Below are 25537 nucleotides of genomic sequence, written 5' to 3'. Positions count from 1 at the left end.
AATACTCAATGTTTAGATTTAGTTAGTTACTTTCATGTTTTTGTCTGTCCGTGAAGACTATGTAGATTTAGCGGAAGTAAAACTACATAATCTTAAAACAGCATTTTAAAACAATCTGATATTTGTGATGCATAACATATTTAATTAATTTAGTATGGCATAAATCAATATAAGTATGACATAAATCAGTTTTTTAGGGTGTGTTTACATGAAAATGACTAAAAATTGTGTATTATATTGGAAGGACAATAGCTGACAATGTCACTTTGGAAAGAAACACTGCACACTTGTGCACATGCATTTTATTTATTTATTTATGTATTTATGTACAGAGCACTTGTATACTATAAACGTAATATGCATACACATGACGTGATCATTTTCACAAATATGTTTCATTGTAGACAATAGTGCTATTGTTTTGAAAAACTTGCACTTTGAAACATGTTAACATGTCAGAAATTCATGCAGAACATTTAACAACAAAATCAAAAGTTATAGTATAATTATAGATAAGAATATATATATATATATATATATATATATATATATATAGAGAGAGAGAGAGAGAGAGAGAGAGAGAGAGAGAGAGTAAAGATAAGCGGTTTAAAAAGTAACTAAGTACAGTGCCTTATCGTTTAAATGATAAGGCATTCCCACCATTATGTCCCACCACCATAATTCTATCATGATTTACAGTTTTCTTCTCTGAACCTTAGAACTGATGGGTATTTCAGTTATTTTTTTCTGTTTGATGAGATTGCACCATTAAAAAACAAGGAATCAAAAACTCAATCGAAGGATGAAAAGTAAAATCCATATTTTTAGGTAAATTTGCAGAAGAGAGTGAAAATGGAAGAATGATCATTTGAAATTTTAAAAGAAACCTTGGCAAGTTTTCAGTGAAGCAAAATAGTTTGATAACATAATTAATTAAAATAAAAAAGCCAAATATTTTATTTAGTACAATTAATAAAGTGATTTTTAATTTATTTTCTATTAATTGCCTAGAGGTATTTTTTTTTTTTTTAAGCAAATAACGTTGATGATCTTCTGTCACATATTACCCCACTAACATCTTTATGTTCAGAGTTAACTCATAGGAGTTCATTAATAGTTTTGAGCATATTTCTTTCCATCACAGTTTAAGCATGAACGCACACTTGACCAGCAATTCTGATTCTGGAAAGGTACAGCAGTTATCATAATTTTACTCAATGTAACAGGTGCATTTGATACCGTTATGTCATATAATCAATTTCAGTTTGCTTTGGAGATTTCTGCATTGAGTTAAAGGTTCATGGGATTGTTTTTAAAGCGTTGCATGACATCTCCCCAAAATAGGTTGTTGACCTTTTGATTCCTTAGTAAAATAGAAGAAATATGAGATCTTTGAGTCCGATGATTCTTCATGTTCCTAAAACTAGATTTTTTTGTCTGACTGTATGTAATTGTTTTGTCATTAATGATGTTGGAAAGCACTTTGATCAAATGCAGTTGTTTTAAATGTTTTTTAGAAATCAAATTTGTATTTTATTGATTTGTATTATATTTCATTTCCTGCTTATTTTTTTTCCGGAATTTAATCCTTTACATTATTGAACAGGAACCTTGAATTAAAGGATCTTTCTCTTTTTCTTATTTCAGGTTTGTAATCCTTCCAATCATCTAGAAGCACTCTTCCTGTGGAAACCTTACTGATGATCTCTGCCTTCTCCCTGACTTCTCTTAAAGACTGAATGCGATCTTGAAATCCAGGCTTAGCCTCTTGTTTCTCAGACTCAATCATCAGATCAATGTAGTCGGGGGTCGACAGAGGATTGGGTTTGAGGGCAATTTCCTGAAGCTGCTCCAAGGACTTTTGAGATTTCTCTATTAGTTCAGTCACAATATCCTGGACAACCTGAAACTCCTTTTCAAGCTCTTCCAAGATCTTTTCTTTTGACATGACCTGTCCATGCGCATCCTCAAATCGCTTTTTTAAATCCTGATAAGTTTCCTTTCTCTTTTCTGTGACATAATCCCATTTGTACTTCTGATTAAAGTGCACATTCCAGACACACTTTCCTGGACAGACAGTGCACTTTCCATCTTTAAAAACTATGCACTTATATTTATCACCGTCATTTGCATATTCACATTTATCATAACATGTGAAGTGACATTTTTGGCAGTTGGTTAAGTAGTAGCTAGTTTTGTTTTCAATCTGTTTTGGGACAGTTACTTCTAATTCAAATTCAAAATCCTTTTTTGCAGCCATCTCAGCCTTGTGCTGCTCCAAAGCAGCTCTTCTCTTCTTGATTTCATCCAGTTTTTTCAGACCAGCAATGATATGGGGCTGGAGACCCTGCAAATACACTTCTAGCTGCTGACGCTCTTTTAATACCTTCTGTGTGAGAGACAGGCTCTGGGTTTTCATTGTTATAAGGGATGTGAAGAATTTCTTCATGCTGGAAAAACCCAACTTCCAGAACATTTCATCAAAGTTTTCACAGTCAGACTCCTCGTCATCTTCAGATCTGTTATTGGGGGAAAACAGAGCAGAGTTGTTGAACTTGAAGTGTAGAGGATCTCCAGACTCAGTGGTAGAGCAGGGCACATCAGCGACTTTGATGGCCTCGAGAACAGGAGGTCTTTTCCCATCTGCAAAGGTGACCAGCACAAGGATGTTCTGAGCAATGTCCTTCCCAAATATGGAAAGAATGGAGTCAAAGATATAGTTCTGTGTGTCTGTTAGACGGGCAAATGAAGTCTGCACTACAAAACACACAGCATCAATGCAGTCGATCCCTCCACGTGCAGAGAAGAACTCCTGAATCTGTGCTGTGATTTTCTGGTCATGTGAGATTCCTCTGGTGTCACCAAAGCTTGGTGTGTCCACAATGGTCAAAGAATATGGGACCCGGAAACCATCCATATAATTAATCTGGTATGCTGTGATCTCTGATGTCTGACTTTCAGCCTGAGATTTCTGCTTTCCTTCATCTATCAGCACAAACCGAAAGTCATCTTCCCACTCCACTCCCATAATGTAGTTGATCATGCTGTTAATCAGAGTGGTTTTTCCTGCACCTGTGGCTCCGATCATTATAATGGTCTTGTTCTCTTTTGTGATGTTTTTCCCAAATGTGCTTCTTCTGCAGAATCCATCACTGTTCTGCCATGTTTCATCCAGATTGAGTTTAAACAAGGGTAGGTTTTCATTGCTTCCACCTTCTATTTTTCTGCTCAAGTTGTTCTTTATATCATGTGCAACCCCAGGTCTAGTTGTCATTTTCTGTCCTTTCTCCATCTCTGGTTATAGGAAAAGGAAACAAATTAATTGGTATCTTTATGTGCAACCCTCTGCAAAATCATTAAAATGTCAAATGAATTAAAACTGTATCAGTTGTAACTGAATAATTTCTAACTTGACAGGTAATGTAGTGCAACAAAAGTTTCTATTGTTGTTTCAAAGCCATTTGCTGCTGTAAGTTTGCTCTTGTTCAATGAAGCTTAATTATGTGCCTTTTAAAATAGTTTATCTGCGTTTATTTTTGCTATTTTAAGAATCAAGTTTTTAGAGATCCTTGTTTCTCCTTTTGGGTTTTTCCTTTGTATAATTTTTGGTCTGGATATTCTTGTGTTTTTGGTTTTCTTGGGAAAAGGGATTTTTTTTTTTTTACCCTTTTTCCTTTTTTAAATAAATTATTTTGATTTCAACCTAAAATATTGTCTGACAATTGGGTTCAACATCCTTCTGTGGCTCAGTGGAGGCAAGGAAACCTTTTGTGCCAGAGATTTCACTTCCAATCCCAGCTGCTCGATCCTTTTAATGCTTCCACTGTGAATAATCTTTGTTTACATTATATAGCAGTTACTTTGTGTTTATGTAAAGCCACTGAGAGACTAAAGCCACATTCACACCAGGAATTATAACTATAAAGAAAACTATATTAGCGTCCACACCAGCAAATTATATTGTCTGTTTATTCTAAACACACGCTCGTATGCCACTTTAAATTATCAAGCTAGTTATAGCAGGATTGATTCTGATTGGCTGTCAATGCTTTTATATTTCATCATTTTGAAAAAATCATTCTGAAAATGATGCAAATGATGTAAATGCATGTACAGCCGTCTGATCAGCATTAAACTATAAACAGGCCTAATACATCTAAAAGCAGCTTCTATCTCTGAAGGCTTAATTAATACTGATTTATATTGTTATATTACATGTATTCTAATTTAACATTATCATTTAAGAAGTTAACATTAAGAATGACAGAATGCCTAATATGATTAAATGGTTTATACATCTTTTTTTTGCCCCTAATAGGAAATAAAATTTCTGACAATGATAGAATCATCTCTGGTTTATTTCTAGTAAGCGAGAGCAGGTTTGAAGTAAATTCGTGAGATAAATGGATATTTCATTTGTCAGATTTCAATATTAAATGAAAAAATGACTGAGATATATGCTAATTCATAATAAAGATGACAGTCTTCTTTAGGCTATTCATTTATCTTATGTGACAATTAAGAATCAAAAAATTCTGCTGGCAGAATTTGGAAGAATATGAATCATTAAAGAACTTAGCACAAAAATCTGTAATTATCTTAAAGTCATTAGTTATTTTCCTATCAATACATAGTTGCTGAATGTAATTTTCCACTTGCAGCCTTTCCAACCTAAAGGAATTAGGCAGCAGAATTCAGCTCACCGTCCTCCAGCCAATTCTGACCAGATCTGACTTTAAAGCCATGGATTTACAGTAGGCCTACTGAGCGTAATTAAATTTTAACCCTGATACTACATCAGTAATTAATATCTGAAGAATGGCACACAGCAATAGATTAGCTGATGGTAAGGATTAGACATAACACAAGGAATAAATTAATTTGTTTTATTTGTACAGATTGCAATGTAACTAAAAATAATGTAAATATGTAACTTTGTTTGTTTGTTTGCATGTTTGTTTACATGTGCACTAGAACTGGTTGTAAGTGTGTATTGCTAGATCTTAAACTTCAACATAGAGCTGTGCAAAAAAGCTGCTCTATTCTATAAATTTACTATAATGAAAGTGTCATATATTTAACTGTTACATTAACTGTCAGGTAAAATACTATTACAAGCATTATTACAGTATGTCAACCATTGCCTTTGTAATTACATTGTTACCTTGAAAATTGTTATATTGCGAAGCTAAATATATTTTACATGCAGTAATGCACATGTATCTTCAAGAAATATCTAAAAACACATCTCTTCCATCTTTCTTTGACCCTCGAACTCTATCACTGTCTTTTCTAATTATATTTTATCTATTTTTATTAATTTTTATTAATTTTTTATAAAAAAAAATAAAACTTGACCTTCTGTCACTTGCAGTGTTCATTTGTTTTCTAACTGCTTGTTTTTCATATATATATATATATATATATAATTATTTAATAATTAATTATCTACTTAAAATTTCCACCATACCAAAACAAGGGTTTAGCGGTATTTCAAAGGACATTTAAACCATCTCTGATTTTTCTTATATCATGTTATACTGTTGTTGGACAGAACTATCCATGTGGTCACAAAAAAAAATCTTATTTATATTTTTCTTTATCCCCTGCGATGAAGTCGCAGAAGTGAGCACATAATGGAAAGCCTCTACAGTATTCTAATGTTCCAGATATAACTGTTTGTGTCCTGCTTTAACACTGGGTTTTGTTATAGGCCTAAACCATAAATATTTGACTGAAACTTGTTTAATATCTGTTTGTGTGTACTTTTAACTTTTCAAACCTCATATTTTCTATGATAGTGCAGAGAAAACACTGTGCTTAGCGAGTCACCTATCATGTGTTGGTAGAGGCGTGTACCACACATTGCTTTGCCGACTGAGAAACGTGATTGGTAAACGGTTTGCCAGAATAAACCCTGACCATCGTCCCAGTTCACCTCCCCTCCCTAGTATCTATCGCTGAACAGGTGACTGATATTCCCATTGCCACATAATCCCGTTACACTTTACCATGATCATATGACATCAATATAACATATTAACTCTTTCTGTCTACCACACATATTTATTGTATTTAGCAGGTGAAGACTTGTGTGATATAAGATGTGATTAAATATCAGGTAAACATAAAGTATATGACTCACCTGCACTGCTCCTCATATCGCTCTGAAAAACACATTTGATACTGATCAAAAACTGTCCTGACACTAACAGTAAGAGAAGTTATGTATAAAGTGCTCATGACACTATCTGATAAAGCTGCTATAAGCTGGTATTTCTTCGTACCTGTGTGTTGACTGTGATCACGTCGCTCTCTCTGGTGTAGTTGAGCTTCCCCAGCGCTGCACACTTGATCTCATACTCAGCTCTTGATCTCAGATCAGTCAGAGTAACTGTGTGTTGATCCTTCAGCACAGCTTCAGATCTCCAGACTGAGTCCTGCTTCACTTTATACAGTAATCTGAGCTCCACTGTAGCAGGACATGATGGAGGAACCACCTTCAGGACCACACTCTGACCTTTGACCTCTAAAGTGACTGGACAGACTGGTTTGGATGGAGGAGTAAAGCACACAGCGTCTTCACATTCACTTTCATACAGCAGAATACAGGAACCAGGATTATTCACCATTTCTTTGGAGGACATGATAAACTTTGCAGGTTTACAGTCCTTTGAATCAATCAAGCTCTTAAATATCTCCAAGTTTCTCCTCATGGTCTTCTGGATCTTGGCAGTGAGCCAAGACTTTTGCTTGATATCAGGGCTTATCTCTACCTTTTCTTCTTTTGTTGAAGAATTCAGATAGATCTTTTGTTTCTGAAGGATGATGTCTGAGCAGTCCAGAGATGTGAACGTGTAACTGACCAGATTCCCGACCTCCAGATCCATCATGATGGCATCTATGTTGTCTTCCACCTGTGCACCGTAATCCTCCAGCTGTCTGAGGACTGATTTAATGATCTCAGACTCTCTTTCTCTCTCCTTCAGCCATTCTGTGAGGTCTCTATCATTGAATGGAGATTCTTCGTGTTCTTGAAGAAGATCATTCAGTGTTGTTTCCTTCATCACGTCTCCACGGATGTTTGGCAGCACAGAGCAGAGCTTCTTCATGAGTCTCAACTTGTACTTGTAGCAGTTCTGCTTCATTTGCTGTATTTTATCATGAAATGCAGCAAAAGCTGCAGCAGGAGAGTCTTCAAGAAGATCACTGCATTTCATCTCAGCTGTATTTAAACTCTCAATCACTGATTCAGTTTCTTGGATTAGATCCATGCTGATGTCTTTCTGAAGTTTTGAAGCTCTTGAGTGAAGTTTGTGAAGAGGATAAAGCCAAACTCTCAGAGGAACCGCCAGCTTTTGGTTATCTTTCAGAAGATTTGGAAGATCAGCAAAAACCTTCATCGCATCTTCAAAAGTGGTTGGGTTAGACGGCAGCTGGAAGTCACCATAAAACGTACAAGTGAAGTTTTTGAATTCAGTATTCTCGATGTCATTCATGTCCAGGTCAGCATTTGCATTTGCATTTGCAGAAATGATATCCATCAGTTTCTCCACAGCCATTTTAACTTCTCCTTTTACTGTTCTTTTCTCCTCATCTGAAGAAACTTGTCTGTCAAACACAAAGCAGGCATCTGCTCCATACAGGATTCCTGTTACTACATGTGTGGCATTATCATCATCAGGAATGTTTTCAGGAGGCAGCTGATTCACGGTCAGTTCTTTAAACTCGCAGGATGAATGATAATGTAGCGTCAGTCTCTGCTGGATGAAAGACGTCTTGGTGTCTTTGAGATACTTTGCTGCTCCACGAACCTGGACGAGTCCACCTAAAACACTCAGGTTCAGTGCTCCTTCAATATTTAGTAACTTAGATTTGTCTTTAATGGAGTCTGAAGCTGTGACAGTGAAATTTGTATTAATCTGGGGACGAGCACAAATATTCTGCTCCAGCTGTTCTTTATTCCAAAATCTGATTCCTGTGGGAGGAAAAAGTGTTTTAACTAAACAGCTGTATAAATAAAATATTTTATTCCATGTGCACATTTATTTTTTCACACTCACAGAGTTTTGACATATTCCTTCTCCATTTCAAAGTGTCTTTTATGGGGTTATTAGTTTAGATTGTTATTTTTATTAGATTATGCACTTGTATTAAATAGATGGTAGTGTTATTATCTTCTTTAAGTATCTCTCTGTAAAGGCTGTTGGGTGTTGGTACCTGCTATTAACTCATCTTTTCTGCAGTCATACAGCATGCCGAGCTGGAACGGTCTCCCAAGAGCAGCTGTTTCAATCAGATTCACTCCCACTGACTCCATACTACACACAATCAGATCAGAAAACAGGAGTTAGTGAGGTTACAGTCAATGTGAACTTGCACGTAATGTATTAAAAGAGAATGAAGAAAGAATAAAGATGGGTTTGTACCGGGTCAGTTCTAGACCCTTTTTAGGATAGTAGTCATTTATAAAGGTTTTATTCATTTTTGACATGTCTGCTACTCCGCATTAATGAGGTTAGTAAATATTTCATGACACTGTCATGCGAAGAATGCAAAAGTTTTTGTCAAAAAGTTTGTTAAAGACACTCTTTGTCTTTATCTTGTGAATATTGCTTTATTAACGCCTGCCTTCATTCTTTAACTGCAGCATGATTGTTTGTTCTACTCGTATGTGATTGATTGTTTTTATATTTATGCTGCCAACATTCTTCAATACACAGCCACAACACTAGATGATGTTATCAGCAACTGTAGCAAGGCTATCACCTAATGATGCGTGGGTCGTTTCATAACCCGCGGGTTGAGGCATGTAAAGAAATTGGCACTTTATTTGTGGGGCAGGTCATTAAAAATCAAAATAACAAAAAGATCAATGTGTGTTGCGTGCAATTCCCTATAGCCTATATTAAATACTATATCGAATACATTGTATTTACGAGGTAAATGCACATCAATGCCACCACAAAGTCGTAATTACGAGTGGGAAACTCAGAATTTTCTTTAAGCTCTGAGTTTATGAGTTGGGGGTGTGTCAATGAGAAACATGACAGAAACGATGGCTTGATGGATATAACGTCTGTTGTTGACAGCATTTTTTTTGTTGAAACAGATAGACAGGATTGCAATATTACAATTAACATTTACAATTAATACGTTTTATGCAATTCAAATTAAAGTGGCTTTATAAATTATAAAAATAAATTAAAGCTGCAAGCAGCGATGAACGGGCCCTCGCACCCGGGCTCACCGCCATCGTGTGGCTTTAGTAAAAAGGTGAACGTTGAGAAATATGCATTTAATGTCCTAAATATAAGTTGAATATATCAAAGTATATCCCATATATGTGCCAATCTTCCTGTTGCCAGCAGGTGGCGCTATCATTATAATGGAATATTGGCCTTCAGATGTGTTCAGGCCAGGACTTTTATCAAACATGTGAAGTTTGGGGAAGATTGAACATTTTATGCTTGAGTTACAACAACTTCTCTTGCTGTGGCAAGACATCAAATTTTGTCATGGCGCCATGGAAACACCCTTTAACAAAAACTCAAGATCTCCAAAAGTTAACATTGCACAGGCGTTTAGATTAGACTGACCACAAAATATATGTTAATCTCAAAAAAATTATAGGAGTAGTTTGTCGCAGCCTAAAACATGTCACTTCCTGTTGCCAGCAGGTGGCGCTATTACTATAACTGAATATGTGCATGTAGATCTGTTAAGGGCAGAAGTCTTAACTAACATGTGAAGTTTGGCGCAGATTGGACATTGTATGTCTGAGTTACAGCATCTTCCTTTTCATCGCAATATATCGAAATTTGTCAGGCCGCCATGGACACGTCCTTTAACGAAACCTCAAGATCATTGCAATTTAACAATGCAAAGGCCTTTAGATTACACTGACCAAGTTTGGTGAAGATCTGAATAAATCTCTAGGAGGAGTTAGTTAAAGTACAACCCCTGAAAATGGCAAAAACAACACCAATTTTGCAGAGAAAATTCTAAATAACTGACTTCCTGTTGGGATTCGGATTTCGTACCAAGAGACTTTTTTGTAGGTATTGGTGTGTTACATGTGTGTACCGATTTTTGTACATGTACGTGAAACATAGCTCGAGGCACACTCCGTTGAAAGTGCATATGCACTCCGTTGAAAGTGTATAGGTGGCGCTATCGAGCCATTTTGCTGCACCCAATGGAATATTTGCCTTCATATGTGTTCAGGCCAGGACCCTTATCACACACGTGAAGTTTGGGGAAGATCGGACATTTTATGCCTGAGTTATAACATCTTTTATTCCCATGGCGAGACATCGAACTTCGTCACGGCGCCATGGACACGCCTTTTAACAAAAACTCAAGATCTTCACAACTAAACATCACACAGGTCTTTAGATTAGACTGACCACAAAAAAGACATTGATGTCATAAAATTTCTAGGAGTAGTTTGTCGCAGTGTAAAATATGTAACTTCCTGTTGCCAATAGGTGGCGCTATGACTATAACTGAATATTGGCATGTAGATCTGTTCAGGTCAAGAGTCTTATCCAACATGTGAAGTTTGGGGCAGATTGGACATTGTATGTCTGAGTTACAGCAACTTCCTTTTTCATGGCGAAACATCAAAATTTGTCAGGCCGCCATGGACCCGCCCTTTAACGAAACCTCAAGTCCTTCGCAATTTATTATCGCAAAGGGCTTTAGATTACACTGACCAAGTTTGGTGTTGATCTGAATAAATCTCTAGCAGGAGTTCGTTAAAGTACAACCCCTGAAAATGGCAAAAACAACACCAATTTTGAAGGGAAAATTCAAAATAACCGACTTCCTGTTGGGATCCGGATTTCGTACCAAGAGACTTTTTTGTAGGTATTGGAGTGTTACATGTGTGTACCAATTTTTGTACATGTATGTGAAACATAGCTCGAGGCGCACTCCGTTGAAAGTGTATAGGTGGCGCTATAGAGCCATTCTGCTTCACCCGGTGGAATATTGGCCTGAAGATCTGTTCAGGCCAGGACTCTTATCACACATGTGAAGTTTGGGGAAGATCCGACATCTTATGCCTGAGTTATAACATCTTTTATTCGCATGGCGAGACATCGAACTTCGTCGCGGCGCCATGAACAAGCCTTTTAACGAAAACTCAAGATCTTCACAACTGAACATCGCACAGGCCTTTAGATTAGACTGACCACAAAAAAGACATTGATGTCATAAAATTTCTAGGGGTAGTTCGTCGCAGCGTAAAATATGTCACTTCCTGTTGCCAATAGGTGGCGCTATGACTATAACTGAATATGGGCATGTCAATCTGTTCAGGTTTGGAGTCTCATCAAACATGTGAAGTTTGGGGCAGATTGGTCATTGTATGTGTGAGTTATAGCAACTTCATTTTTCATGGCGAATCATCGAAATTCGCCAGGCCGCCACGGACACGCCCTTCAACGAAAAGTCAGGATCTTCGCAATTTAACATCGCAAAGGCCTTTAGATTAGGCATACCAAATTTGGTGTTGATTTGAAGAACTCTCTAGGAGGAGTTCGTTAAAATACAACACATGGAAATGATCAAAATTACACAAAATATGCTCATAATATTAAAAATAACCGACTTCCTGTTGGGTTTAGAATTTCGCTCCAAGAGTCTTTTTTGTAGGTATTGGTGTGTTACATATGTGTGCCAATTTTCGTGCATGTACGTGAAACATAGCTGGAAGGCTGTTGATTTTCTTGGTATAGGTGGCGCTGTCGAGCCATTTTGCCACACCCTCTTCTGAATCCTATATCAGACGAAAATTTTCACCAGGTTTGACGAGTGTGCAAAGTTTCATGACTTTTTGAGCATGTTAAAGCCCTCAAAAATGCGATTCATTCGGGAGAAGAAGAAGAAGAAGAAGAATAATAATAAATATAGCTGCAAGCAGCGATGTCGGGCTCAAGCCATCAGTGCAACGCCACCCTGGTGGCATCGGGAAAACTGTGCCCAGCGGGCATAAGCATTTACAGTAACCCTCTGACAATCAAGTTTTAAGGGATGTGGCAGTTAAAGGGTTAATCCGACCAATCTAGACTTTGAAATCACATACACAGAACAATATATATAACTTTAGTAACACTTTATTTTAAAATGTATAAAAAATGTATAAGGTGTGCATTGTAGCTGACACCTATATGAACACATTACAATTGTTTTGTGACTACAAGTCTTTCTTCCCAAATGCTATTGAGTGGTCGCGAACGCGGATGGGAGAATGGCGCATATTTGTTTTGTTTTTTTTGAGCAACTGGTGCCCCCTCTGGGAGTTGGTGCTCTACGAAGACTGCATACTCTGCATATAGGGAGCGGCGGTACTATCTGGAAGATATATTCCTCAAACCATCGTACAAGTGAAGGTGATGCTAGTCCTTCAAGAATCGCTCAAAACCTTTTCAAGTGTACAGTTTCCTTTTATTGCATCTTGAAATAAATATTTCTGAATTCTGAATCAAACTGGGTTGTGTTTATTGATTTATTTTATAAGACAACTGAAACTTTAATCTCCTTTGTAATATATGTGCTTTTAAACCAAGAACAATGTAATTAGAGATGTATTCCTGCTTAATAATGACTATTATTAAGGGAAAAGGCTTTATAATCATGAACTATTTACTAATGCTTAGCTAATGAGTGCAGTTATTATAAAGTGTTACCAATGCATTTACTAATGTTAACAAATTAGACATTATTATACAGTGTTACCAAACCCTTTAATAATTTATTAGTGTTTTGTAATGATTTTAATGACCTATAAGCATTTGTGAAATAGTTTTGCTTGCATTGCAGCTTAATCTGTCAGTTGAAGAGTTTTACTGTTACATCCATGAGATTAATAAATGTCATGTCACGTCACAGGTTGTCATAGGTCAGTATCAAATGAGTTTGAAATTATAATTTGCAGCACAAATAAGGCTTCTTAGGATGTTTTTAAATCCCCAAAACTGTCAGAAAAGGATAAGGCCTAAGAGATTTCTTAACCTGTAATGAAAGGAAAAAAACACCACCATTAGCAACAACAAAAACAATAACAATTTAAAATATAGATTTTTTTTCCTGATTATTAAATGAATGATTAGGTCTCTCTCTCTCTCTCTCTCTCTCTCTCTCTCTCTGCCAGACAGCCCCTCCCTACAATCCACACACACTGTCAGTCACCAAAGATTCACAGTCACCAACCCCCTCACACTCACACTCCCCCTCCCTCTCCCCCTCCCTTTCCTCACACAGACGGAGTGGCCAGAGTGAGATCATGTCAGTTGAGAAGTCTGACAGTTTTTTCTTTTCTTTTATCCATACAGTGTTGTAAAGTCATGAAACTATGCATATTTCCTCATAATGATTTGATCTCTGTATGAAAACATGCCTTGAAGTGTTTGGAAGCTGCAATTTAGACATACAATACAATTAATGTTTCCCTTCTTACTGTCATTTCAAAAAATCACCACGTCAAAACCGTTCAAGCTAACCAAAATCCGTTCGCAATTTAAGTTCCTCGATGTTGTTTCTTCATGTAGTCAAAGTTTGGTGTGTATAGTGTACTTCCCATGTGAGGAGTATGCATTAATTCACAACTGTAAAATCTCAAAAATACACATTCAAATCAAAATAGCTGACTTCCTGTTGATCGTAGCTTATGACTGTGAATTAGAAAGTTGTCCGTCTTGATAAGAACAATTTAAGTACCAAGTTTGGTGTCTGTAGCTAAAACTAAATAAAATGCATTATTATTATTATTAGCTGTACACTTGCTAAACATTTTTAAATATAAACTTATGCAATTGTGTGTGTGTATATATATATATATATATATATATATATATATATATATAAATTCAAGTGTACAGTTTTCTTTTATTGCATCTTGAAATAAATATTTATGAGTTCTGTGTTTGTTTATTTTATTTATTTTATTTTTTATTTTACATTTTTTTTAGGGAGATTACAGCCTTTAATCTCCTCAAAATAAATGTGCATATAAACCATGAACAATTTAATTATAGCTGTATTTATAAAATGCTTACTAAAATATGAATTTTGGGAGAAGGCTATATAAAGCATGAACTGACTATTTACTAATGCTTAGCTAAGAATTGCAGCTATTATGAAGTGTTACCAATGCATTTACTAATGTTAACAATTGAGACATTATTTTAAAGTGTTACCAAATCCTTAAATAATTTAAAAGTGTTTTGTTATGATTTCATTAACCTATAAGCATTTGTGAAATAGTTCTGCTTGCATTAAAGCTTAGTCTTCATCTGTGAGCTGAACAGTTTTACTGTTACATCCTTGAGATTATGTAAATTCAAATAAATGTCATGTCACAGGGTGTCAGAGGTCAGTATCAAATGAGTTTGAAATTATTATTTGCAGCACAAATAAGGTTTTTTAGGATTTTTTTTAATCCCTGAAACTGTCAGAAAAGGATAAGGCCTAAGATATTTCTTAAGCTGTAATGAAAACAGCACAATTAGCAACAACAACAAAAAAATAACAATTTAAAAAACAGTTTTTTTTTTCTGGTGATTAAAGAGATGTTTAAGTCTCTCTCTCTCTCTCTCTCTCTCTCTCTCTGTCTGTCTGCCACTCAGCTCACACCCCTCCCCCACTCACACTCACACACACACACAGTCAGCACTCATACATTCCTCAAACAGAGTGACAGAGTGAGATCAGATGTCTGACAGTTTTTTAATTTTCTTTTAATCATACAGCGCTGTAAAGTCATGAAACTATGCATATTTCCTCAGAATCACTGGTTTTCTAAATGAAAAATGTTTTTTAAAGGTTTGGAAGCTGCAATTTAAAAATAGAAGACGATTAATGTTTCACTTTTTACTGTCATTTCAAAAAATCACCACGACAAAACCGTTCAAGCTAACCAAAATCTGTTCGCAATTTAAGTTCCTCGATGTTTTTTCTTCATGTAGACAAAGTTTTGTGTGTATAGTGTACTTCCCCTGTGAGGAGTATTCATTAATTTTACAACTGTAAAATCTCAAAAATACACATTCAAATCAAAATAGCCGATTTCCTGTTGATCGTAGCTTATGACTGTGAATTAGAAAGTTGTCCGTCTTGATAAGAACAATTTATGTACCAAGTTTGGTGTCTGTAGCTAAAACTAACCCCCCCACTTTTGACAAAAGGTGGCGCTATAGAGTGCCTCTTCCACGCCCTTTTCAAAGCTTTTGCCATGGTTTAGCTATCTTTAATACTGATATCTGTTTCGAGTTTCATGTAAATCTGAGCTTGTTGTCTGCCTAAAAATCATCAGAACAGAACATTCAAGTTTGACACGTTGCCATGGCAACACTATATTAGATATCAATATCCCCACAACAGATTTTCTTCGGCCGTGTTTTGTCATTATTCTGATGAAGTTTGAAGCAAATCGAGTAAAAATAAGATGCTGAATTCAAAGAGTTTTGAAAATGATTCACTTCCTGCTGCCAGTTGGTGGCGCTATAACTTTGACTCCTAATAGTCACATATATACGATCGGTATCATACAACGAACAAACAAATTAAGTTTGATCAAATTCAGGAAATGTATGTGGATGTTATTAGACATTTCCTGTTTCTCATTTCTCGCCATAATTTCAACGCCTCGCTACGGGCAAACCGTTCGAGATATCAAAAATCTCTTCGCAATTTAGCATCCCCAATGTCTTGAGATCGTGTTCACCGAGTTTTGTGGTGAACGGGTGGAGTTCCTCAGAGGAGTATATCAAATTCCAGAGCATGTGTTTTTCATAAAACCCTAAATAGCCAACTTCCTGTTGGGCGGAGCTTATGACATGCAGTGTGAAAGTTGTTTGGTTTGATGAGTTATATATATGTACCAAGTTTCATATGTATACGTGCAAGTATGCATGATATATGGCCCTCAGTACTACAGGGGGCGCTGTAGAGCCCCTGTGCCACGCCCGTGTATCAGACTCTGCCCGGCCCTAATGGCCGCAGGTTCCAAGGTGTGTGCCAATTTTCAAGAGTTTTTGAGTATGTTAAGGACCCCAAAAGCCCCCGAAACCTTGGAAAAAAATTAGAAGAATAAAGAAAAAAAAAAAAAAAAATAATCCTAAGGAAAACAATAGGGCTCTCGCCCTCCAGGCTTGAGCCCTAATAAAAAACAAAGCAGATACAAGAGGGTCCTCGCACCTCGGTGCTCGGGCCCTAATAAAAAGCGCAAAATCACACCTGACCTGAAAATTCTTTGCTATTCTTTTTCTATCAGCAGTTAACAAAACCTGTTGTATTTTCTTGTAATTTATTAAGAGAACATTCACCACCATCTTGTGCCAACTAAACTGACTTGAATGCACACGACTTCTTAACTATGACTTGTCAACTCCGAAGTACGAACTTCCCAGGAGGACTTGAATGCAGCATTAGAAATTTTGTTAGCTGTTTGGATGATTTGTAAATAACCTAGTTTAACAGTTTTGCCTATATATATTGTGTACTTGGATTGATATAGCATATATGTTTTAACATGGGGAGTCTATGGGATTGAGATGTGTATAAACGGAAGGTCGGAGCCAGCTCCAAGTGGGCTGTACAAACCTCCAGAGTCTTTTGATTGGTTTATTTAATGTCATGGTGGTAATGCACGCTGCAAATCCAGCTTCATACTACTCTGCGAATTGCCAAAACAGAAGTCGACAACATTCCATAGGCTTTTCAGCCCAAAGAAAGACGAGTTTGAAGGGGCAAGTTTGTTAAACAGTTTTTAGACTTGTACAACATATTACAAGTCGTGAAAAACTATCTTGGAGGTTGATGTTTTAGTCTTGACGTAGTTAAATCGTGATCACGAGCTCATTGCATTCAAATTTGAAAATGGGAGGACATTCATGTGTAATTTTTACCTTGGAAACTTGTATTTATGATTATTCGTAAGCACGTGAAGACAGCATTAGTAGTACAGATAAATTACATCTTTATTGTGTCTTACTCTTTTGTGTGAAATATTTCTGCAAAACATATCTAGGATGTACGCTGCAGATTATGGACACTGAAGACCATAAGCAGGTATTGTAACTAATGTTACTTAAAATATGTATGTATTTTTATTATAATTGCACTGGTATTTAAATGATAAATTCAAACTTTTAATATATTTGGTACAGTGTTCCATAAGAATGAGTCTTAGTTAAAACTCCTAACTGATTATGCTTGACTGTAACAAAGCTGGTCATCATTTTAAAACATTACATATCAACAGTATAGAAAGGTGTAGAAATTATTTTGTCATTGTGGAAAAAACAAATAAACAAAAAAAATATGTGTAAACTTTGTGTTACAGAAAGTTCAAGTCTGTGTGGGCAGAAGTTACATTTAAGTGACCTGGTGACCTCTATGCAAACCCAAAGGATCACTATCCTGTAAGGTTTTTTTTTTGACTAAAGTATGTGTTGTGTGGATAAATTATTTTCATACTTTAAAAGTGGACATTTGCAACAGTGATGTGATTGCAAATTGATTTTTGTGTTCCTCTGAATATTAAAGAATGAACTGTATGTTGTTCTGGGAGAGAAGTTTGACTTCACTGAAGTAATTAATTAATTTATTTTTAAATAAAGATTTTGTAGCTGTATACATTTTCAATTCAATATAATACTAATTTACTCCTTTTTATTTACACAGATGAACATGAAGAACTTAAGAAGATGGAGGTGTGTCATCCAGCTTGATAAATTCTCTTTAGAGTAAGTGATTTGATAAACACCACGAGTGTGAAAGAGATTTTTTTTTAAACTTTTTTTTCTTAATTATTCAGATATTTCATATTTATATTTAATTTTGTCTTATTTTTTTGCACAGTCTAAAAAGAGTATGCCAGACCTTCATTTCATTGCTTGTTGTTTGTCATATAACTTGTACATAATAAAATCAGTTTATTCATGTTCAACTATAAATATTTCAGATCAATATCTATCTATCTATCTATCTATCTATCTATCTATCTTTACAGAGAGAGATAGAGGGAGAGAGAGAGATTTGGTCAATGGTAACATGTAAATGTTAAAACTACAATTAAATGAAAACTACCATTTAAAATTGTACAGCTCCAATAAAAATGCATTTGTGGATATGAAAAAAAAAAAACTCTCTACAAATTTATGTAGCCTCCTCTTTTAGAGATGCCATTTCTGTCCCAGATAGCAAGGTGACACTGATTCAATGTTGAAATTCCATCAGAATCATCATTTTGCTTGAGGTCGAAAATTCAGTGCTAAATTACATTGGATAAATGTTAACAATTCGGTGCTTTTCAATGTTGAAAAGACAGATATTGAATTAATGTTAGTTTCTGGCCTGTATTTCCCCCGTGGTGGAATTTAGACTGACAATCCCTCATTCAACTCTCTAAAATGCTAATAAATTTGGTACATTTTTGTGAAATGTATTTACCTAATGATCCTTCCTTTCAATTTTCATGTATTTATTTTGTATGAGTTGTTCACGAAAACTTGATAATTTAGGGTTGTACTTTATTTGTTTAAGTTTTGGGGAAAAGAGTTTTATATTAAGTTTACGTTGTGACGTGTTCAGCCCGCGCTGCGTCCTCAGAAAGCAATGAGCCAAGATGAGCATGCTGACGAGAGGTGAGCAGTTCGGTGACACACTTGCTGCGTGGCGTCTCTGCTGCGTGTCAGGAGCGTGGCGGCTGCCTCGCGTTTTCTCTGTCTTTACACACCAGAATCGTGCCTGACGCTGTAGGTGACATAGAGGGAGGCCGCCGACAGACTATAGAGATCGCTAATGTGTCGTCATCATGACGTATTCCCAGTGGTGAACGCAAAGCATTTTGGGAATCCGCGGCACAAACATTAGGCGCCAGACTCCTTTGCATGGAGGGAAGAACTGAGTGTTAAAGATCCCGTCTACCTGCTGTGTTATAAACTGCAATAGTCGTTCTCACGAAAGAAGTGGCATAAAGCTTAAGAACGGAATATCCTTTTATCGTTTTCCAGCGTGGAAAAATAATAGTACAAGCCATGTTTCAGAGGTGACAAAAAGGCGACGAATGGCATGGATAGCAGCGGTAAAGAGGCCAAGATTACCTTCGATAACACTCCACCACACATGATGGTGTGTGTTCAAAACATTTTCACAAAGGTAAGTTACAATTACTCTCTGTAATGTTAACTGTTAACTAGCATGACATGGCTAGAAAATGAGCTTAAGTTACCAATGTACTAAAGCATAACGTTAATCAGTTTGAAATGTTGTACATCTTGGCAACATTGCAATTTATTTGGTGACTGGGTTTGCAGGCAAACCTGCCTATGATATGTTGGAGTGTGATCCTGCTTTGATTACAGGAATAAAATAGTTTAAAATTATATATATATATATTTAAATAAATGCAGCCTTGGTGAGCAGAAGATGCTCCTTTTAAAAACATTTAAAAAATCTTACTGACCCCAAACTTTTGAACGGTAGTGTATGTCGCCCCCTGTGTATAGGCTTATCTGGATTCCTTAGGAATAGAGGTTGTGATATGACACAATTGCTTTGTATTGTTGCTGTCAGACCCTACACCTGCACCTGAGATGGAAGATCCTGTGAATACACCTCCATCACCGGACACTGTCCACACTGGTCATGAGACTGAGCTCTAATATGTAAATGTTTTTTTTTGTTTTCCAAAAGATTTTGTAATGTCTATTCTCACATGTAATGTTTTTTAGCCGTGTCTGTAAATAAAATACACAAAGATTGAATTAAATTCTGCCTCCTTTATCTGTATTAAGGAAGAATTTTGCAAAATCAGTGTTCTATGGTTGCAAACACAATTACATAACTTAAATAGTAGTAACAACCAACTTAATTTCAGTTTCTTTACATTTTTAATTAACAGTGTAAATAAATTTAGATTAATACATTAACATGTAAATACATTTAGATGGGAAGTTTGGATCATTTAACCGACTCGGGACTTTTGTGTCTCGTTCAGCAAAATGAACGAATCTTTTTTCGAGTCATTTCGTTCATTCTGTTCATATTAGCAAAATGTAATTAAAATATTAAGTGCTACCTCCCCAAAACACTTACGCAAACGTTGATCACACTACAAACAATACAAAACTAAAATGCTATAAGATACAGAAAAAAATATTCATTCTTTACCTGGGTCTTCAGTCTGTGATTAGCTCACCTCACCTCTTATCTGACAAGAACTTGGTTTAAGTCATTGCTTAATCATGTGACAGACCCATACACAAAACTAACGCAGTCTTGAATCGGTAAAGAGAATTGATTAGTTCATCTCATGAGTCTTTCGGGTCTCGGGTCGAGTTTGACTCGTCCCTTAATCACGTGACAGACCTATACGCAATACCAACGCTGTCTTGAGCCGGAAAGAGAATTGATTAGTTCATCTCATGAGTCTTTCGGGTCTCGGGTCGAGTTTGACTCGTTCCTTAATCACGTGACAGACCTATACGCAATACCAACGCGGTCTTGAGCCGGAAAGAGAATTGATTAGTTAATCTCATGAGTCTTTCGGGTCTCGGGTCGAGTTTGACTCGTTCCTTAATCACGTGACAGACCCATACGCTATTTCTGACATTTCTGTTACTGTGTTTTTGTAACTGTTTGTTGAGGATCTGTGGTTTGTTATTATTTTATAAATAAATAAAACCCTGTTATAAATAAAATATTGATTAATTTGTCTTTTTGACTGTCTATCGGTAAATAAACACTAGGCTATATAATAATCCAAGCTTACAATAAAATGTATTTATAGACTAGTTTGTTAATTTTTACTCCAATTTTGAGTTTGCTGGTATAATAATTGCTTTTCCTAGGCAGACTTGACATATTGGTGTAATACATGTATAAGAAGACATTCCGTTCATATAAGCAAAATGTAATTAAAATATTAAGTGCTACCTCCCCAACACATCTAGTACTTACGCAAACGTTGATCACACTACAAACAATACAAAACTAAAATGCTATAAGATACAGAAAAAAATATTCATTCTTTACCTGGGTCTTCAGTCTGTGATTAGCTCACCTCACCTCTTATCTGACAAGAAAGTAGTGATGGCCGATTCGTGAACGAATCGTTCAATTTAACCGGTTCTTCTTAGTGAACCGGTTGAACCAGTTCACCAAATCGAACTGAATCGTTTGAAACGGTTCACGTCTCCAATAAGCATTAATCCACAAATTACTTAAGCTGTTAACTTTTTTAACTTGACTAACACTCCCTCTGAGTCAGAATAAACCAATATCCCGGAGTAATTCATTTACTCAAACAGTACACTGACTGAACTGCTGTGAAGAGAGAACTGAAGATGAACAACTAGCCGAGCCAGATAATGAACGAACACGCCCACTGCTGGAGCAGTTCTCGTTCTCGAGTCAAGAACCGGTTGCTCCGGTTTTCGGATCACCAGTACACTCAACCGAGAATCGTTTCTGTCGGACGCGTCCGATTTGAGAACCGATGAACTGATGATACTGCGCATGCGTGTAATTTTTTAAGTATTTTGTTAAACATCGGAACGTGTGATAAAATAACTATATTTTATTTTGATTTTTTTTTTTTTTTTTATGAATGTTTCCAATCTGTATATTGTATATAATGTATAGGCCAAATGGGTTTTCAGGGAAGTTGGACAATAATTAAGACTCTAAAGACTCTTATGTTTAATAGGAATAAGGGATGATTTATGAAATATCTGTACTGTATTTATAGTTAATGATGACACATTCACAAATTGAGATTGTAGTAAACAGAACATGAACACGAGTAGAGCAGCTGGTGATACTGAACTGCAGCACGTGCCGGTTAGAGCGATTCTCGTTCTCGAGTCAAGAACCGGTTGCATCGGTTTTTGGATCATCAGTACACTGAACCGAAAACCATTTCTTTCGGACACGTCCGATTCTAAAACCGAGGAGCTGATTATACTGCACATGCGCAATTCAGCGTGAAGCCAACTGAATCACAGCATGTCTGAACCGAAGTGATTCTTTTGGTGATTGATTCTGATTCTGTGCTAATGTTATGAGTGCGGGTAATCCGAGGGCTTGGATGAAGGGCAATCTGGCGAAACGTAAATTCATTTAATAACAAATACATCGCAATGGATTATGTTTAGTGAGTGGATCATGGTTTCTGCGCTGATGACACCTAATTTATTTACTTTATATCTTCAAGACTTACATCCTCATATGCACATTATTGTTGTTACTGTATTTGGGTGTTGTTGCAAAACTCAAATGTAAACTTTTCATGATTATGAGGTTTTTAACTGACTAAAGTTATGATTACTGACTTTATATATTTGAATGTTTGATAGACGTGACGCCATTACGTCATAACCAATGACGTCATTACGTCGAGCGTAAAAGAACCGCTGAACCGTTTTTTTCAACCGGTTTATTGAATCGAACCGTCCGAAAGAACCAGTTTGTGGAAAAGAATCGAACTTCCCATCACTAACAAGAAATCTTCGGGTTTAAGTCATTCCTTAATCACGTGACAGACCCATACACAAAACAAACGCAGTCTTGAATCGGAAAGAGAATTGATTAGTTCATCTCATGAGTCTTTCGGGTCTCGGGTCGAGTTTGACTCGTTCCTTAATCACGTGACAGACCCATACGCAATACCAACGCGGTCTTGAGCCGGAAAGAGAATTGATTAGTTCATCTCATGAGTCTTTCGGGTCTCGGGTCGAGTTTGACTCGTTACTTAATCACGTGACAGACCCATGCGCTATTTCTGACATTTCTGTCACTGTGTTTTTGTAACTGTTTGTTGAGGATCTGTGGTTTGTTATTATTTTATAAATAAATAAAACCCTGTTATAAACAAAAAAATTGATTAATTTGTCTTTTTGACTGTCTATCGGTAAATAAACACTAGGCTATATAATAATATAATAATCCAAGCTTACAATAAAATGTATTTATAGACTAGTTTGTTCATTTTTACTCCAATTTTGAGTTTGCTGGTATAATAATTGATTTTCCTAGGCAGACTTGACATATTGGTGTAATACATGTATAAGAAGACATTCCGTTCATATTAGCAAAATGTAATTAAAATATTAAGTGCTACCTCCCCAACACATCTAGGACTTACGCAAACGTTGATCACACTACAAACAATACAAAACTAAAATGCTATAAGATACAGAAAAAAATATTCATGCTTTACCTGTGTCTTCAGTCTGTGATTAGCTCACCTCACCTCTTATCTGACAAGAAAGAAGTGATGGCCGATTCGTGAACGAATCGTTCAATTTAACCGGTTCTTCTTAGTGAACCGGTTGAACCAGTTCACCAAATCGAACTGAATCTTTTGAAACGGTTCACTTCTCCAATAAGCATTAATCCACAAATTACTTAAGCTGTTAACTTTTTTAACGTGACTGACACTCCCTCTGAGTCAGAATAAACCAATATCCCGGAGTAATTCATTTACTCAAACAGTACACCGACTGAACTGCTGTGAAGAGAGAACTGAAGATGAACACCGAGCCGAGCCAGATAATGAACGAACACGCCCACTGCTGGAGCAGTTCTCGTTCTCGAGTCAAGAACCGGTTGCTCCGGTTTTCGGATCACCAGTACACTCAACCGAGAATCGTTTCTGTCGGACGCGTCCGATTTGAGAACCGATGAACTGATGATACTGCGCATGCGTGTAATTTTTTAAGTATTTTGTTAAACATCGGAACGTGTGATAAAATAACTATATTTTATTTTGATTATTATTATTTTTTTTAGATGAATGTTTCCAATCTGTATATTGTATATAATGTATAGGCCAAATGGGTTTTCAGGGAAGTTGGACAATAATTAAGACTCTAAAGACTGTGTTTAATAGGAATAAGGGATGATTTATGAAATATCTGTACTGTATTTATAGTTAATGATGACACATTCACAAATTGAGATTGTAGTAAACAGAACATGAACAGTAGAGCAGCTGGTGATACTGAACTGCAGCACGTGCCGGTTAGAGCGATTCTCGTTCTCGAGTCAAGAACCGGTTGCATCGGTTTTTGGATCATCAGTACACTGAACCGAAAACCATTTCTTTCGGACACGTTCGATTCTAAAACCGAGGAGCTGATTATACTGCGCATGCGCGATTCAGCGTGACGCCAACTGAATCACAGCATGTCTGAACCGAAGTGATTCTTTTGGTGATTGATTCTGATTCTGTGCTAATGTTATGAGCGCGGGTAATCCGAGTGCTTGGATGAAGGGCAATCTGGCGAAATGTAAATTCATTTAATAACAAATACATCGCAATGGATTAGGTTTAGTGAGTGGATCATGGTTTCTGCGCTGATAACACCTAATTTATTTACTTTATATCTTCAAGACTTACATCCTCATATGCACATTATTGCTGTTACTGTATTTGGGTGTTGTTGCAAAACTCAAATGTAAACTTTTCATGATTATGAGGTTTTTAACTGACTAAAGTTATAATTACTGACTTTATATATTTGAATGTTTGATAGATGTGACGCCATTACGTCATCACCAATGACGTCATTACGTCGAGCGTAAAAGAACCGCTGAACCGTTTTTTTCAACCGGTTTATTGAATCGAACCATCCGAAAGAACCGTTTCGCGGAAAAGAATCGAACTTCCCATCACTAACAAGAAGTCTTCGGGTTTAAGTCATTCCTTCATCACGTGACAGACCCATACACAAAACTAACGCAGTCTTGAATCGGAAAGAGAATTGATTAGTTCATCTCATGAGTCTTTCGGGTCTCGGGTCGAGTTTGACTCGTTCCTTAATCACGTGACAGACCCATACGCAATACCAACGCGGTCTTGAGCCGGAAAGAGAATTGATTAGTTCATCTCATGAGTCTTTCGGGTCTCGGGTTGAGTTTGACTCGTTCTTTAATCACGTGACAGACCCATACGCTATTTCTGACATTTCTGTCACTGTGTTTTTGTAACTGTTTGTTGAGGATCTGTGGTTTGTTATTATTTTATAAATAAATAAAACCCTGTTATAAATAAAATATTGATTAATTTGTCTTTTTGACTGTCTATCGGTAAATAAACACTAGGCTATATAATAATATAATAATCCAAGCTTACAATAAAATGCATTTATAGACTAGTTTGTTAATTTTTACTCCAATTTTGAGTTTGCTGGTATAATAATTGCTTTTCCTGGGCAGACTTGACATATTGGTGTAATACATGTATAAGAAGACATTCCGTTCATATTAGCAAAATGTAATTAAAATATTAAGTGCTACCTCCCCAACACATCTAGTACTTACGCAAACGTTGATCACACTACAAACAATACAAAACTAAAATGCTATAAGATACAGAAAAAAATATTCATTCTTTACCTGGGTCTTCAGTCTGTGATTAGCTCACCTCACCTCTTATCTGACAAGAACTTGGTTTAAGTCATTCCTTAATCATGTGACAGACCCATACACAAAACTAACGCAGTCTTGAATCGGAAAGATAATT

The 25537-nt window shown here is 36.3% G+C and overlaps 1 protein-coding gene across 4 annotated transcripts; it reads right to left on the bottom strand.

The window, feature by feature from the left end:
- Window positions 1-1432: 1432 nt before the first annotated feature.
- LOC127952140 (uncharacterized) lies at window positions 1433-25537 on the bottom strand. 4 transcript variants are annotated; one of them, XM_052550454.1, is made up of 5 exons: window positions 25411-25537; window positions 8221-8321; window positions 6288-7978; window positions 6146-6167; window positions 1433-3294 (listed from the first exon to the last, which is right to left on the bottom strand). In XM_052550454.1, exons 2-5 carry the CDS (start codon window positions 8318-8320, stop codon window positions 1583-1585), a joined length of 3525 nt encoding a protein of 1174 aa, XP_052406414.1. In that variant the 5' UTR covers window position 8321; window positions 25411-25537; the 3' UTR covers window positions 1433-1582. The 4 variants fall into 4 exon arrangements, with proteins under 4 accessions (XP_052406414.1, XP_052406412.1, XP_052406413.1 ...); XM_052550452.1 differs by lacking the exon at window positions 25411-25537 and adding an exon at window positions 23231-23580; XM_052550453.1 differs by lacking the exon at window positions 25411-25537 and adding an exon at window positions 21046-21342.

This window comes from Carassius gibelio, chromosome B3 (genome assembly GCF_023724105.1).
Source record: "Carassius gibelio isolate Cgi1373 ecotype wild population from Czech Republic chromosome B3, carGib1.2-hapl.c, whole genome shotgun sequence".
Classification (NCBI taxonomy): Eukaryota; Metazoa; Chordata; class Actinopteri; order Cypriniformes; family Cyprinidae; genus Carassius; species Carassius gibelio.
The sequence above is the reverse complement of the archived record's forward strand: the minus strand, read 5'-3'. Positions and strand labels throughout refer to the sequence as shown.